Raw genomic sequence first — 18494 nt, 5'->3', positions numbered from 1 at the left:
GAATGAGAAATATCAATGTTACAATGCAACGTAATTTAATTGAAATTTAGAAAATCAAAAACGTTGAGATGTCTAAAAAGTGCTATGTGAAATGTCCGGAAGACTCCCCTATCTTGAAATTAAAGAATTTTAAGAAAATTTATAAATGAACGAATTTTTTGTCTAAATTACATATATAACATATATTGCCTAGTGAACTACATAATCCGTTAGTTATATTTCTCTTTTTTCGATTTTAAATCGCTATGTTGTGCAATAATTTCCAGATTAAAGATTTCTATCTCTGCTCTGCTTCGGGCAAGACTGAGATTTCCTAAGGGAATCAAATGTCTCTTTTACTTCTGTTATCTTTTCCCCTTGGAGTTACAAAGTTTACGGCCAAGCTACGAACTACAAATTTTCTGAACTGACCGCCTGGGCTAAATTTTATTCTAAGTTTGGGGAAGATTTAGGGGACATCTTTGGTTCGGCTGTGAATTCGTCAGTCAGCTGCCACTCGCGTTATCGCGACGAAACCGTATATAATCCGGTTTGTATTTAGCACCCCCGTGAGAGGCTCGGTGGACGCGGGTCAGCCCAATTCGGCCGATACGCGTTCCTCGATTCGAAATCTGGTGGCCGCCCAGGAGAAGCAGAACACCAGGGCGGGATATCAGATCGATTACACGGCCAGCGGGAAAGTCAACTCGATTCAGGCGAACACGCTTGAGAAGGGCACGACCGAACACAGGCGAAGCCAGAAGAGGCCCAACATCAACGTGACGACCAATCCGCTCGATATATCGCTCTTAAGCGCGACCCAGCCGTGCAATACCCAGGGCTGTAACATTCAGAGTAGCGCGAGCACGAAATCGCGACGATCAGCGGGTGAGTCTCTTGAGAGTCTCTTCTTGTTTTCTGCGAAATAGTAAACCCCTCGGTACCACGTTTCTAGGTAGTTTCTTAAATGCGATGTCAAAAATTCGCGTTGAAATCGCGACGATGACAATAGACTATACGTCGTGACCCTCGTCGGAGATAAAAGGAAGAAAGAAAAGAATTCTCTCGCTCGTTCTATTCGCCCCACCAACGTCGCTCTCTTGAATTTCTAGGCGCGAATATATTTCTCTCATTCTCTCACTGTCTGCCTCTCTTCCCCTCTACCCCTCTTTCATTTTGATCTGGTTGCCGAATTCATATTCACAGTAATTTAGTTGATGAGCTTATGATACAGGATCCTACTAATGGCGATCGATCGCGCGTTCGTGGTTATCATTACGAATTGAAGGGCAGAAAACCAGCAACCTCGGTTAAGCATTGATCGTGAGCCACCGATTTTACTCTCTAGCTGCGTATACGTTACTTAACCGGGGCTGTCGATCGCTCTAACCAGTTAAGACTATCGATCGATTCTGCAGTCGAGTTGTTTAAGTAATTCCAGTTAGGGATTCGCTATCTCTAGATTGCGGGGCAGCTATACACTATATGATACTTATAATCTTGTCTATAATACATAGAGACCGTGGAAAGGTCTGATCAAACACGGAATATTTTATTGTTCTTATTAAAATTAGTTGAAAGCTGTAAAAATTAATTAAATTAAGATACCATACTACTAATTTTATTGTTAGAATATCACTCCATTGTCTCCTTTATCCGAAACCGTAAATTATTCTGCTTTTACCTCACGTCTTCGCGTTAATTTTAACGACATTTGCCCGAATAGAGGAGGTAAAATATGCCTAATCAGGCAAATTAGCGCTAATTGACATCGATGTGAATCGATCCCATGCGTTTGTAGATATATGTGTGCGTGGAATAACGCGCGCGTGAAGTAGAGGAAACGAGAGGAGACGAGAAAAATGACGGTAGCTCTAAGGAAATGAATTGATGTTCTTTTCTTTCAGAATCTCATCCACTCGTTTCAGCCATTCATTCATGGGTCAGGCTCTTTTTCCCGTTTTGCGCAATAGGTATTACATAGTCCGGCGAATAGACGATATAGTCGTTCACGTATCCACACCGGAGCGACCGTCGAAAGCGCATGAGACCTTATGCAATGACGTTGACAACAATGACGATGACAGTGATGACGATGACAGTGATGACGATGACAACGATGACGATGACAACGATGACGATGACAATGATGATGACGCATTAATGATAATATGTGTGAATGAGTGGAACGCGACTTGATAAAAGCTTTCTGTCATTCGGCGGCCGCCCTTTTTAATGGTATTGCGTGGATACAATACGGTAACACAAATGCGACTATGCGAATGCGCTTGGGCTTCTTCTCCTTTGTTCTCCATCTCTTGTTTTCGCTGCGTTTATCTGTCCTCTCGCTCTTCTTGCGTTGTCAATCAACTGCTTGCGCCTCTTTCGCGCGAATCTCAGATAACCAGCAACGGCAACGTGCGACGACGACAGCGACGACATTTATCGACCCTATGGGAGAGAGTAAGAAAGAAGCACGATAATGAATATTACGTTCTGGACGAAAATATTCTTGACGAAAAGTCATTCTCGCGAAACGGTCTTTATGAGACGCGACGTTCTTAATGTCGTAGTCGCGTTGTCTTGTTGCTGCGAAGTCTGCGATGATAATCGGCACCGTAGCCGAGGGAAATATCATCACCGGTGCTTTGATCATTAATTAAAAATCCGTTTTGAGTATGCAAAATACACCGACCGGCTTAGTGTGATTTCTGTCGCCGTCGTAAAACCGTTCGCATAAACACTAGTTAAAATGCACGGAGGATTAAAAAAAAAAGGACATCTTTTTTGTAAAAACAGATCTAAACTGATAGGGGCTCAATTAAACCTCCATTAATTTAATTCAATGCTTATGGGAACGATTGATAAAGGAGGAGGTAGAAACATGGAAAACTCATTACGCTATCAATCTGTAAGATTAAATGTAATTTTATAAATCCCGTTTGTTATATTCGTATTTTGAATTTTATGCATTTTCAGAAATACAAAATGAAATTATATCGTACTGTTTATTACAATAAAAAACATTGTATACTTTCTGAAAAAAAAAATTATATATTTCGTCATTATTAATTTCTACCTCTTCCATATTTCTGCTTTCTCTTAGTACTGTATGTATTACAAAATGTGAATTTTGTCGTTATAGATAGATGAATAGATAGACGTAGATTCATCAATGAATACCACGAAAAAAAATTAAAATCAGTATAATTTCATTGAGCTCATATTTTAAATGCTGCAAATATGAAAAAATGCATTTGCTACAATAAGTATTTTTATTCCTAATAACTAAATAATTAAAACTAAGTTTGAATGAGTTTGAATCCAATTCAAAATGTATTTCATGTGAAAAAGTTATCGTTAAACATTTTATATGTAGCTGTATTAAAAAAATAGAAAGTTTGTATTATATGCATTTTTCACTACGATGAGAGTATAGTTTATATATTTCATTATAATTTCTCTCTTTTTTCAAATTTTAATTAATATTATTCTTACAAATATTTATTCGGATACAAGCAGACATTTCAAAAAGAGTAAGAGTTTAAAAAAAATAACATCTAATTTTATCTTGACCAAGAGTGGACACGCAAAATTACACACGATCACGCATGACTAGATTTATTTTCGCATATTTGTAGCGTCGAAATCTGGAAACTCGTTAAAATATTATGCCAGTTTTAATTCGTGCGCGATATCTGCAACGCGATCGCTCGCTTCGGCTACGCCGTGCCGTTTAGCAGCGCGAAAGAGAAGACTCGGGAATGCCGCTTGCGACTCCTGCTATCGAATCACGCTTTGTCGTTTACCTGTTTGCTTCTATTCACTAGTACACTACACTACACGCCGCGAAGCCTGCGGGATCGCCGTCCTCGCTATCCGCAATCCCCCGCGTTATTATTCCGTCCGTCACGTCGACAGTGTCGGATGGAATCTCGGTAATTGCAATTGCGCGAGACTCGAGCTCTCGCAGATTGCAGAACTTTTGTTTAAACGAGAGGGGTTTCCGCGTCTTAAAGATGCCCGTTGATCTCTGCACAGGCTGGGCTGAAAATTACTACACCAAGAAAAAGCTTGAACGAGAAAAGTTTACGAAAGAACAACTATCATTTACGTAAAAGGATTTCTGAGACGATCAATTATTATTGTTGACACTGATTTCGAATCCTATTTGCTTCGAAAAGGAATTTATAAAATTCACTTCAAGTGCAAACCCAGTAGATGGTCGTCTATAAATTTATGGGTCAACCGTGATTGCCAATGAATTTCTTCGCGTTTCATTTTTTTTCACCGTTTTAAAGGTCATATGCATCTCGTTTAATCGAAATGCTAACACAATGTCTACATTTTATTAAAAAAAAAAAGCAATCACTTTAATATACTATAATATGCATGGAAATTTTTATCTTCCACGCATTTTTACGCTTTTTACCTTTGCACATCCGAGAGAGAATTGCGCGATCGATTCTGAAGGCAAGATTTCCTAACAAAAATTGAATACTATTATATTGAACAACGGGGCATAAAGCTCTGCAATCAACTCTGAACTTTAACTTCGAATTCGAACAAAAGTTTCATATGTCACGACGCGATTAACATACTGCAGAAATATAATACATTAATATTCAACGTTTCTAGGATTACCAAAAGTTTCGATATCAAATTTTCTTATCAAGCAGAATTAATATCTCTTGTTAAAGTAAATATCGAAATTAATTTCGAAACAATAAGCTTCGCTTTCACTTTTCACTTTATTTTCAATCTTCTCGTTTTTAGTCGTAAACAGTTGAGCAACTATTCTTGGAATTTTCCTTTTTGAAATGATATATTGATTCTAAATATTCCATAGGAACTATATAAATATAGAAATAATAATCAATTTGACTTTCTCTATGCTTTATAACTGTTTGTGAATAAAATAAAGCTAAGGAAACAAATGGCAAATAGAACGGCGTGTAATTTCTTTATTTAATCATCGAGGCTATCTAATCGTGACACTATCTCTCTTTGCTTTTTATCTAAAACCGCAGAAAATTTTTTGGAGTAGCGACCCTTAACCCAGCCTGTACACTCAACGGATAAATACACTTGAACTTTTCACAATGTCAGCGCTATCGAGATTTTACCCCCGTGTCGAAAGGATCGTCGCGAAGTATCATCATCAAAATGGTTTACGGGTGACGGCGGTTTCGTCGGGACAACCGCGGATGCGTCGTCAGGCACGCTTCACGCGTAAGCGTACCCTCTCGGCAATTTTGCCGAAGAGGGGAACGAAGAAGGGTGGCCTAAAAAGATTCCAGAACCGCATTCCGCGAAAGCGGAATGAGAGGAGATACGGGAACGAGGACGCGGGGACGAGGGGACACATCTCTTTCTCTCCCGCCGATTCGTGACCCGCAAGATCAACGAGCCCGAGAACGGGATAATGGACGTAAATTTTTCATATCCGAAAGGCGGAAGTGCCGGTGGCGGCAGCAAGCGATCGACCCAGGCGACGATCGTGGTGCAACAGCCGTCCTTGTCGCTGGACGCGCCCGCGGCGACGATTCTGCTGCACCCGGACGCCGACGCGAGGCGACGCGAAGAAAACATGCGGCAGCTGCTAGACGTTGCCAATACCCTCACCCTACAGGAGATACACGACTTCGAGATGAGGTGAGCAGAGCAGATATCGACCGTTGCTGCGGCACTTGCGGTTTTATGACACAGAAAACGATGCGCGATCGATATCGGTGATATAGACGATAAAAATTCAGGAAGACGTAATCAACGGGTAATATTTGATAAAATATTCGCTGTCTTTTAAAATTCTCTCCTCTCCCCTCTCTCTCTCTCTCTCTTTTCTCTTATAATACGATTACATATAAATATAAATAAATTTGTTTCAAAGAGAGACAGTTTTCTCTGACCGGAATTTAACCGACATCGTTATCAATTTTTAGCAATATGATATCATTATTTTAAATATTTCGGCGCATTTCTCTATCTCCGACAGTACTTTTAATAAAACACATTTTAGATAACATGGTCAACAAGATATCAAGATATTAAAAAAATATTAAACCGCTCTGCGCAGTGAGCTCAATAAAAATTTTTCTCTCATGTATTTCAAGTCATTTAGTATGCTCGCGGTCGCGATAAAAGGAAGTTTGCCCGGAAATTTTTTCGGAAGTTCTAGCCAGAGATATTCAATATTTATGGATTTATATACAGAATATCTCAGAAGGAAAAATCCATACTTCGAAAGAGCATCAAGCACTGTAGATAGAAAGATTTATAAACAGGTGTCCAGTTTCACATATGTTTCAGAACTATATTGGTTTAAATTAAAAAAATATATATGTATATGTATAAAGAGATATCTATATATTTTATTAATACGAATATTAAGAAAAGAACATCTCCAATATTTTTCAGATTTCAACATGTTTAATAATAATAATTTTTTGGTATTTTTTAAATATAAAACTATTAAAGGATAAAATTTAAACCAATACCTCAAATTAAATAACATTTTGTTATTTTGAACTACCATGTGTGTCGAAATTTGTTATTTTATATTTTATCAAACTCAAAACAGTATTATTTTAAGTCCATTGGTCTAGTTAAATTAACATTGTTTTAGTTAAATTAACGACATGTTTTGCGTAAGAACAATGTCGATCTATAGGAAGATTGAGTATAATTTGACACTACGACAGTGTACGACAAGTTCCGAGAAAGTTCGTTTTCAATCCAAATATTCTTCATAATTTTATAGCATATGTAAGCTTCATAATTTTTCATGATACTATTACAACAACTCACGAAATTAGTTGAAAGTAGTGTTTCAAAAAATTTCTTTAAAATTATTTAGAAATATATTACTTTAAGAAAGATTATTTTTATATTTCTTTAGTAATATACAAAGATATTATTACATTATATTATCAAATTTTATGAAACTGTTTTGAATTTTAAACAATTTCAATGATTTTATTTCCTAGCTCTGAAGTATGATTTTTTCTTCTGGATCTGCGTCGATATTATCAGATAGTGACGATCAAATAACCCGCAGATATGGAAGCCCTCATCATAGTCGATCACAGTCAGTGAAGGCTCCTGGCAGTCGCTCTTCCGGTCGGCCGAATTATCTGTGTCTTCCGCAACAAAGATCGCGAGTGGCGAGTATGCCCAACACCGGCGTGGAGGAGGAGTACTACAGACTACGGCACTTCAGCATCACGGGCAAGGGGGTGGTAAACCGGGGCGACTCCCTAAAGAGCCGCAGATCGCGCTCTAACAATAGCGTCGCGTCCAGCAACTCTAGGTAAGTTCAAGCATAGTTAATGGGGGCAAATGTTATAATTTGACAAACAATCTTGTGATATGAGCAGGTAAGTGCTATGTGTTCCAATTCTAAAACGTTCGAATGTTGGTAATCTCCAACATTGACGCAGAGTTATATTCGCCAAATCTCATAACTTCCTTGTTTAAGTAAAATGTGGAAATCGCGATATTTTTAAATATTTAACGCGTTATAAATTCATGATTACTAGCAAAATAGATTCACAGCTCTATATTTCTGAGTCTCTTACCGAGATTGCTACCAAAAAATAACGATCTCTACGGAATATTCTCGCGATGTATCTTCTATAGTATCCCGCAGCGTATACAGGAAATTTACTGCAAAATTGATAAGAATGTATTTTTGTTAATGCGGTGTCGATAGTAGTAGCGATATCGACACGATCGACAGTTGCACTTATTACTCTACGGTCGAGCGGTGATATTTGCGATTGTACCACCTCGTCTACTCTCAGCTCTGGAAGGAGAGTACCGTAGAATATTTCCGGCCTCTATCTCCGGTTCGTCTTCCGGTTCGTCGTCGCAGCGGCAAGTTGGACTGTCGCTCTAGATCGAACGCGTGAGTTTACGTGTGGCGTTGAAGTTACGTAGACACGCGCGTTGGACCTTAGAGCGTGGTCTTCAGACATCATACAAATATAATATACCGAAGCTGGGACCGGGTATTACGCAGTTGGCATAAAGAAACCTCAAGAGATATGAAATATTATTATTCTGTATTTGCCTTTTTCGGAAAATGTTCCACATTTTCGCATTTCGAAATAATATATTGCATTTTCTACATAAAATATCTTCCGCAAAATATACTTCAATTTGTATTTTGTATTTGTACTTTTTTATAGTATATTTATATAATCTCGCGTAATATATTAGAGAGAAAGAGAGAATAAAGACAGAATTAAGACAATTTGATTTCACATAATTAATTTCACTAACACCTTCAGAGATCTGTTATGCTTGTTACAGTAAACACAAAGTTGATTTAGTCAATAAATTGAAAAATGCAATTAATTAGAAATTAATAAATTCAACTTTTGTTATATATAATAGTTACAAATTACATTTTCTGCATACTCTTTTGTTTGAATAGAAAAATGTTATCTGATATTTTTTAATTTCTGTGTATGACGCTAGTATTTCAGAATATATAACAGAGCATATTTAATAAAGAATATAAAGACAGACGCTATAACGTTTTTTTTACGGAGATATATTTCTATATGTATATAAATATACTTAACACGAGACATTATTACGTCTCTTTAAAATGAGATATGAAAAATATGAATAATAATATAGTAATATTTAATGTAAAATTACTAAAATTTAATAATAACAGTAATATTTTCGATAAAATTAAATTGTATTAAATTTATATATGTTTGAATTTATTTGTATTATTGTCTATTTATAAGAATGTCATACATTTGTATGTTTTTATTTTTGAGAAAATTAAAAGTATCTTTCATGAAAAGGTAGGACAAGTGGAATCTAAATGTCATTCGAGAAATCCGCATTATGCAGAAAAATGAAAAGATGTCTGAATTCACATACAGCAGAAGATTCTGATAACTTCATCTAAACTCTGTGACAGAAGATTAAAATAATTGTATTATCCAGCCATAGTTATGTAGGTACCATATATTAAAAGGAAATGTTGAGAATATATTAAATGCATGTAAACTATTGGCAAACACGGACTATATAAGAGAGTTTGATTTCCCCCCGGAAAGAATATTTGTATATAATATATTATAAAATATTTATATGTAGCAGTGCTTAATATCGAACTAAGCAAATTAACGAAGCGCAAAGTATCAATGACTCAAGTAACGAGTCGTGTCATTGTAAGCGCTAATCTTATTACTCAGATTCTGCCGACCGAAGTGTGAACGTTGAATATTCACGCGCGATTGAATAAACCTGTTACGATACTTTTTCCCTTTCTAGACGCGACTACCGTGTTTGATATCGATATATAAAACGAAGAGTGAATATCGCATGGAACAAATTTCCAATGTACAATATGCAGAATATTTTCTAAAGTTTGTCGCAGGAATATCGAATTGCAGGAGCGTGTTCTGCGACAAAATCGTAGTTGACCTTTCCTCTGTGAAAATTTAAAACGAGGTGTAATTTCGAGTGTGCTTAACAGAGATGAGGGGCTAAAATACTTCAGAAAATAAACCCTTCAAGGCTTAACGTGTAAGAGAGATATTCTGTGTCTTACAGTTAATTAATTGCCCGTAGACTTTAATGAGATTTTAATTTGAAGCTTAGTTACTCAAAATATTTGACGTTGAAAATTTGGAAGTTAGGGAAAATACGAGGGGAGCATACGACCGATGAAATTTTCATCGAGATAAAATCAGTTTATATCTCTTCGCAGAAGAGGTTCTCAAAATTTCATTCGAATCTCACGAGATGACTTCTGCAGCAACACGCGTTGCGCGCGACATTTAGATTTATTACCTATTTAAGATACCTCGAAAGAAAGGTAAATTATACCACACGTACACTTGGCGCAAGACACTTCGTGTCTCTTGATTTATGTAATGCCAACATACATGTATGAGACATAATTGTATTTTATTACTTACAGTTAATATAGCAGTAATAATATAGAAACAAATAAATTTGGAATCTAAAGTAGATATTATATTTTCTAAAGAGAAAACAGTTACTGTAGTTTAATTTTTGTATAAATATATTTTGATTATTTTTTTTTTTTAAGTTTTTTTAATTTAAAGATATATTTTGATGAAATAATGCGCGAGATGCAAGAATTTTTCATGGGATACTTCCGCCTTAAGAAAGCAATTTTTCTTTTCATCTGATCCGGATTACTTGTGTCATGTAAAGCTAAGTATCTTCCATAAGCATTTATGATTTCTCATTATGCCTAAGAACTCCTTTGAGAGATTATAATGCAACTCAATTCTTTTCAGAACTTTTTTTTAGAATTTATTTAAATCGAACAATCTATCTAATTGTAAACCTCCAGATCTGTTTGAGAATGATGATCGTTTTATCCCTGAAATAATTCAGCGGATGAAAACTTGATTGAAAGTATTTTATAGTTATTATATATAGTTATAGTATTATAGTTTATTATATTTTTATTATAAATTCCTGAATGGCTAAAATATATAAAATTAAATATATATTTATATGGTATAATAATAATAGAGAAATAAAAATACATTTTTCAATTTTCCAATAAGATATGTATGATGCTTTTTACTCAGCTGTAGTATTATTACGAATCTAAAAAAATTACGTTCTAAAAAACTGAACGTCCGTGACATTCGTTCATTTTTGTGTCTAAGCAAAAAATCCCCCCCCCACCCCCCCCAAATCGTCGATCAAAAAATTTAAGTGCAGCATAGTATATCTTTCCTTATTTTCTTGAATTTTTTAACGAAATAAGTTTTGATTTTGATATAAATCGACGATGTAGCTTTATCCTGTGCTAATCTCAACACGCGCCTAGTCTTTCTTCTATTCGACGCAGCACGGAACACCTGACTGCCTCGTACCCAGGAACGGCGCGGAACTCGGCGGCGGGCTCGTTGGCGAGTTCGAGGGAGAGCAGCGCGTCTCAAGGTCCGGCGCCGTATCGCGTCCTTATGCTGGGCGCCCCCGCCGTTGGCAAGAGCTCGTTGGTGTCTCAATTTATGACTTCCGAGTACCTGCACGCCTACGACACTTCGATCGGTGAGTCGACATACACACAAGTTGCAGTCATCGCGACCGCAAAATCTACGGCCTACCGTACCCCGTCGTCCTCGTCCGACTACGGCCGATCGATCGAACGCGGCAGTCGGCACGCGACCCCCCCGTAAGAATCCCCGAAAGCCAGCCGGATCACAGAACATATATAATGAGCCGGATAGACTGGGAATGAACCGGAACGAAAACAAGCAGGGCGCTCTCCATTCGAGTTTGGAGTGTGATGTAATTGTTTTGTTCGAGCGGTCACGGAAAAATCCATGCATCACATGCATGCGCGATACAAAGCGGCGTGGAATGGCCCGGAATAGGGGCAACACGATGTTTTCGGATCCCCACTGTTTGATCTGCTGTGTGTGCGTGAACCGAAACAAATCCGATTTAAATGCTGACACTATATTATTTCGAGTTACTCGGAAGTCTCTGTACCAAAGACTTCACCCCGTACGAAATAAATTCCCACTCTCCACAAAATATGAATCTTTATTTATACAATTAAAGTAAAGCTGTTGCGAGTAGTGCTGCGTCAGTTTCACGAGGATCTTGCCGAATTATCAAACTTATTCGAAAACCGATGAGGAAGTTTGAATTCGGCCTGATTTGCACTTTACAAGTACCGGCATATTCCTAGTCTGAATTGCATTTAGAATGAAGGACGCTTCTGAAGTGACACTTAACTTAGTCTCAGACGTTTGTTTCCCCATAAAATCAGGTTAACTGTTCTGGCTTTATTTGTTAATTACTTAATAAGCTATTTAATATACATTTCACTCGCTCGTGATACCATCTCCGAGTATTATGGAACTTTTCGGAATGGATTTCGATCGGAATTGTTTAGTTATTTCCTGGATTTCGATTTTGCTTTCTAGGGAAAACGGAATAATTCCGATCGGATTCCATTCCGAAAAGTTCCATAATACGTGCCCTGAATTCAACTAACTTAAAATTTAAAAATCTAACTGTATTCTCGTTCACGTTGCAGATGACGAGTCCGGCGAAAAGACCGTCAGCGTGCTCTTGGCTGGCGAGGAATCGGAATTGACTTTTATCGATCACTCTTGTGCCGAAATGACGGTAAGTTTATTATACAGTTTATCTGTACATATCATCGTATCGCGAATTTTGCTAATGTTGACATTTGTGAAATTGAAAAACAAAATGTTATCAGAATTAGTATCGAGTAATAAATTTTAATTAAATGTTTACCAAGCAGAAATCCATTTTAGATATTTTATTTCAACAAAATTATTTTAAAAAAATGTGTAAAATAAAATTCCGCTCGGCAAAAATTTCATTAAATTATCTTATATAACATATAATGGACTAGAAATATAAAATATAGTCATATTTTTATCAAGAGAAGAGCAGAATGGTGAAGACAGTCGATGTGACTGACAATGAATTTAACAACAAGTCTCAGAAATTTCATAGTCAATCGCTCATTGATGCGCACGTATCATTAATGTCGCTAATTTTCCGTACCCCTGAACTAATCATTTTCGCCGCAAGCTCGATCTCCAACCAGCTAGCCAGCCAGTCTCCTCTCGTTTTCGTCGAACAAACGGATGAGGGGACCGCGCCTGAACCTCCGGTGAAGTGCTCTCACGACGACGGAGACGTCGTAATCGAGTTAACACGGGGGGGCGGACAGGTTGAAAGGACGGTCCGGGAGGGGCGCACGCGGTGTGTGCTTTTGTACCGCGGGAATTAAATTAAAATCCATTTTCCACGGTGGGCGAGCTGACGCGTTGGCGCGACGATACTCGCGTACCGCGCCGTAAATGTGGAACCCTACTGCATGCCGTGATATATATACACAGTGGCCTACGTCGGAAGGGGGTTGGTTGACTGTGGGACGGGAGGGAGGGGGGCGGGAACGCGGGGATAGAGCCGCGCCGCCACGCTTCGCCAGACAATTTCAATCGAATTTACCCTTTAATTAAAACGTACGTTCGCAGCCGTTCGCGTACAACGCAACTCGTATATCACGCGCGGTCGACCGCTTCGCCGATACGCGCTCGCGCGCATGCGGCCGATCTTCGCGTGTGCCGACGAAAACGGCGAACGATTGCGCCACGTTAATGGCGGTCGAACTCTCGAGTTCCGAACTTCCTGAATTCCCGCGGAATTCCGGCGACCGAAGGCCGTACCCGCGCGGGACGGCCTGATGCGCGCCGCCGTTATTCTTGGTACCGCGAAAGTCAAGGCTGGCCTCTAATCACGTTAGGCCGCGAGGCCGCGATCCTGATTTTCGCTGATAGTCCCGGAATTCGATTAGGTCGGCCTCTACCGAGTTAATGCGTATTTATTACGCAGATAAACTTATAGGGTAGCAATTTCTTAACACAGATAGGATAAAAAAAATTAAGATGGCATCTCTCCAATTGTCGATAATGGAGGAAATTGTCTCCTTAATTAAAAAACGAATTACATTTTATTCATCTTCTTCTTTATGATTTCTTAGAAATATATCTAGAACGATATTTTTATATATAAAAGAAATCGATATTTCGAGCTCAGGTTGCTACGGCATATCTGACATGTCCTAGATCTAACGAGTCAATTTTCATCAATGTATCCTTCAATCAATTCGAGATACCTTTTACCTCGACAAGAATGTCAAGAAATCGATAGTCCTTGTTAGATGGGCAATTAGAAATGATGTGATCGTGAATGTTTGAGCTACGAAATAAGAACAACAGAAACTAATATTGCAGTTTAATTTCAAGTGAACTTTAAAATAAGATCATAATTTATCGAACATAATTATTTAAGGTAAATGAATAGGGTAGACAAAATTTAAAATTTTTGAGAAAAAACGACTTCTTAAAATTTTTGTTAAAAAACCTTAACTTCGTATTGATCAAAAAAACTTGTAAGTGAACAGAGTAACGAGTTTAAAAGTATCTACATCATTTTTATTAAAAACTGAATTAGAAATTGCACTGTTGTCGCTTTGTCAGATGTGTCACGTAAATAAAATTGTACTAATATATTTATGAAGATAGATTACTGAAAAATAGATATATTATAGTGAAACAACATTGTGTATAAACACTAATTTATCAGCGGTTTGCGGTTATAATATGCATCCATTATTCATAACGTTAAACATATTCATATTAACTATTAACCATATAGCTGCTATTAAATGCATACGGTTACTTCGTTAATACCTCGAAATAATATTACATTGTGTGCAATACGTTATAGTTACGACAGAGCTAAGTTAAACATTTTTTTTAATTGAGTTGTACAATTTTAAGTGGATTTTATCTTAACGACGTTTTAACTCGCAATTTAGTTACCAAAGTGATTAATGTTGAAAATGGAATCGCAGGAATGATAGAATCTAATAAAAATCTCATTAAAGTAGATTGATTAAATAATACGCAAATGAGTGGCAATAGTCAGTGGATATCTTACATAGATACAACTCATTTATCATCTCGCAGCACATTCACATTTAATGCTTCAAACTGAGAGACGAAAAGTTAAGAAAAAATCTTTGGCGAAATCAAATCTTAGTTAAGGAAACATCCTCTATAAATTTGAAAAAGTAAGATGAGAGATAGAAGGAGAGAGAGAGAGAGAGAGAGAGGAGAGAATTTAGAGAGCAGTCTCATATTTATTTCGCATTTACGCGAATTCATTAACAGAGTTTACCAACAAAGTTAAGCGCAAATGAGGCAGCCCTTGATCTTATGTTGTGATTTCAGAGTCAAACACATTTTATTTAATCAATGTAAATACGTAAATATATGTATAATGCGTGATGTGTGTATCCGAGAGTGTTTTATTAGCTTTTGTTTCTAATTATTTCTCAAAATTATTCAATTAATTTTCTCAAATCATTGTGTAATTGTACTCCTATCTCTCGCATGTGTAGGAACTTGCGAAAGGAACGAGATAAAAATTCAATTATTGATTTTCCGTATGCTATTAATACAGTTCTCTTCTATTATTGCATTAAATGTAAGAAAACGTAGTTAGTAAATTAAATCATTTCGTATACACTTTGCGAAAGAAGTATTTACGAGATAAAGTTAAAATAAATCGTGATTTTTACTTTTAACACATCCATATATTTCCTGAGAAAATAGCTAGAAATCCTAATAATTTTCCAGTAATTATATTTTTAACTTATTTTTATAATAATTATAAAATACATTAAGATATCAAAATGTAATTGCATATATGCGAAAATTCGGTTAATAGATCCCGAGATATCCTTTTCATACTAGACGTAATTAACGTGGTTACTTTTTGCATCAACGCAACGGTGCGGGTACACGCGGCGAGAAAACTCCCAAATGGAGCAATCCTATCCAGACCTGTGGCCCGTCCGGCATCCGAATGCGGCGCGACACAGTCCGATTTGCGGTTTTTGTGTAACCGACCAAGTAAGAGCTACGGCGTGACGAGCTAACCGTAAGCTCCCGCGCGCGAGCTTAGAGGGGCTATAAGAAAAAGGACCTGAGGGAGTAACGAAGCGTTCTTCGTTCTCTCCTGCCTCCGTTCAACCAGGCGTGCCGCGAGTCATTGACGAGCATCGAGCCATGCCGCTCGTTCGACCGTTAAGTGGTCGATCCCTAGATATATTCGATATCACGAGGCATAGCGCGCCTTTGATACGGTTCAAGGTAATTCTTTCGTATAATCGTTCGCAAAATCACAGAACCCGTTCTCGTTGCGATCTTAACCTTTAACGACTGACTGCGCTAACGTGATTTAACGCTAATCCCTCCCCCCCTTAGCCGGACGAACTGGACTTTTATTTTTGTCAATAAAAAATACAAAAATTGGATTTACTTACATTTAATACGATTCGAAATATTTTAATATCTCTCCTTGTGTATTATTGTGAAAGTATACTTATGAATATTTTAAGTAATTGTTTCGGCGAATATTACGCTTGCTTTTATAAAAAGAAGGTCTGAATAAATCAGTTTTGTACATCTATGTTTATATTAAACAGACATTTAGGTCAGAAATATTACGGCAAATCACTAAGCCAGATAGAGCCGGGGGGAATCGTCCCAACTTAGTCTGGATATTATACTCCGTCTTTTCCAAAACTCCACCGAAATATAATTTAGACCCTTACAGTGATTTTAAGCCGATATCCCTTCCGTTTCGGAACTAAACGTCCTTTCGATTGGACTTTGTTACGAGCACCCATTACGAAATACAGTGAAAAAGATCGCCCGGAGATCACTATTTATTGCCTAGCATTTTCTGAGCGGGTGTTGCAATAAGTACTCGTAACGTTGCGATTGCAATTATTCCAGGAACTTTTACGTCATTCGAGTGGACAATAATGAACAGCGAAACTTGATTGCGCTTTGTAAAGAGAAAGATAGGTCTTTTTAAGTAAAAAGATAAATGCACTGATTTTTTAATTTTTCGATTCGACCATGGCAAATAACACAATAATATCAACCGACTACAATAGTATTAACAATCTCGAATTTAATTAAAATGATAAATCAAATAAGATCTTGTCAAAGTTTACCGCTTTATCGGGTATAACGTGGAATGTTTTTTATTTTTAAATATTTCCGCCGTTAATTGAAAATTAGTCGACTACGTCGACTCTTCAGTAAAAATTGACAAGTATGAAAAATAATATTTCCAGACAGAGAGAAAGAGAACAAATAACAATGAACGAAAAATGCAAGGACCAAAGAATTAACATCATTTACGCATTAATTATGAAAATCCAACATGCTAAGCTTCAAAATGTCAAATACCTATCATAATAGATAACATTATTCTCTTTTTCGATTCCTTCTCTTTAACTTTTTCCGGTCTACCGATTTCAATCGGAAACAACACGTATGATCTTTTGCGAATTTATGTCATCCATTGTGACACTAGAACATTTTTCTCTTTCGGCCCCTCGGCATTAACGATAAAAAAACCACGATACTTTAATAATGTTCAGGCACCATTAATTATACAGTTCTATATTACATAGTAAATTTTATTTCAACTTTTCTATCTGATTTTATTCCCTGCCATCACCATAATTATGCGCCCCAAGGAATCTCTATAGACATATTCCTCTTATATATAAGTTATGTCTAAAGCGTAATAGCAAACTTCTAAAGCTTGCTCCTATAATGCCTTGTTCTACAGAAGTTCTCTTTTATAATACCCATACAAAAGAGCGCGCTTCTTTATAATACATCTAAGAAAACCTTGGCTTCGTTGGGTTGAAAAAGGAAATAAAAAATATTTATTTCACTATTTGTAGGACGGAAAGATTAATGTGAAAATACGAACACATGTAGATTTTATTGGATTAATGGAATATGTTTGAAATGATGAAGGAATAGAATTTTTACATTATAATATTAAAATTAATATAACTAAAATGAGATAATAATTATATTAATTAACTTCTCTGTGGAAATTATGCGAACTTTGTTGATATATGAAATACGCGCGGTTGTTTCATGCAATAGTGTATCATAAATTGGAAATAGAGACTGTCAAGCTCCATTATGACCATTAATATTAATATCCACTATGATTAATATCTACCCGGAAAATTGCATTGCGTGTTTGAAGCTTTGAAACAAAAAATAGATTATGTTCTACCACAATATCCGCACATATGTTTTTTTTTACGTATTTTAAGATTATCGCAACGAATAAATCTTTAAATAAAAGTAAAATTATTAAACTGGCTTTTTGCTACAAGATTATAATGCAATTAAAATCACATTTTAGTTGCATTATAATCTTGTAGCAAAAAACCAATTAATGATTTTATTTAAAATGTGATTTTAATTGCGTGTGCGTAATTAATTTGTCTGAAAATTATACGAAGATGTCGATGCGGAACGGTTGTTTCGTATATGACGATCAATTAATATACTTCATAAATAGGAAATGGAGACAGATAAGCTCGATCGTGGTCATTAGTGTTAATCTGTCTCCGTCATGATTAATGCTTACAGCCGGAAAATTGTATCTCGACGTACGAGCCGCACGCGTACTGCGTCGTTTATTCTACGACCGATCGGGCTTCGGTGCGCACCGCTGAGGAGGTTCTCCAATCCTTATGGCGGAGCGATCACGTATCCGCGAGGGCGGTCATCCTCGTGGGGAACAAGGTCGACCTCGTTCGCAGCCGATTGGTATCAACCGAAGGTAATTTTTTTGTCAGACTAGCTCCGACAATCGGGGTATTTCCCTCTCTTCCCCCAAAGTTACTTACCCAAATCGGACAATTCGCGGAGACACGCGAAAATGGAAATTGCTACGCGTTAGGAACGTGCTCAGGAAACGAGGAGCCTATCTATCATTGAGGTGACATTTAGCGCGAAATGCTGATATAGGGCGATCGTAGATAACGCAACATACGTAAATGTACTGACGTAGCATCTCACTTTGCTCCGATGCAAATTCTCCGAGGGCAGTAGAGC

General features: G+C 37.1%; 1 protein-coding gene across 4 annotated transcripts in view; it reads left to right on the top strand.

Moving 5' to 3' along the window:
- Window positions 1–18494, top strand: part of LOC112458607 — a 32617-nt gene that overhangs the window by 3466 nt on the left and 10657 nt on the right. The window contains exons 4-10 of one of the 4 annotated variants that reach the window (XM_025022342.1): window positions 542–867; window positions 1887–1952; window positions 5433–5634; window positions 7037–7288; window positions 10820–11043; window positions 12041–12132; window positions 18027–18219. In XM_025022342.1, coding sequence (XP_024878110.1) covers window positions 542–867; window positions 1887–1952; window positions 5433–5634; window positions 7037–7288; window positions 10820–11043; window positions 12041–12132; window positions 18027–18219 — 1355 coding nt within the window. The remainder of the gene's footprint in view (window positions 1–541; window positions 868–1886; window positions 1953–5432; window positions 5635–7036; window positions 7289–10819; window positions 11044–12040; window positions 12133–18026; window positions 18220–18494) is intronic. The other 3 variants (XM_025022340.1, XM_025022343.1, XM_025022341.1) reach the window with 3 other exon arrangements.

This window comes from Temnothorax curvispinosus, unplaced genomic scaffold (genome assembly GCF_003070985.1).
Source record: "Temnothorax curvispinosus isolate PA1 unplaced genomic scaffold, ASM307098v1 QBEX01009010.1, whole genome shotgun sequence".
Taxonomy (NCBI): domain Eukaryota; kingdom Metazoa; phylum Arthropoda; class Insecta; order Hymenoptera; family Formicidae; genus Temnothorax; species Temnothorax curvispinosus.
This window is presented reverse-complemented; position numbering and strand designations above follow the sequence as displayed.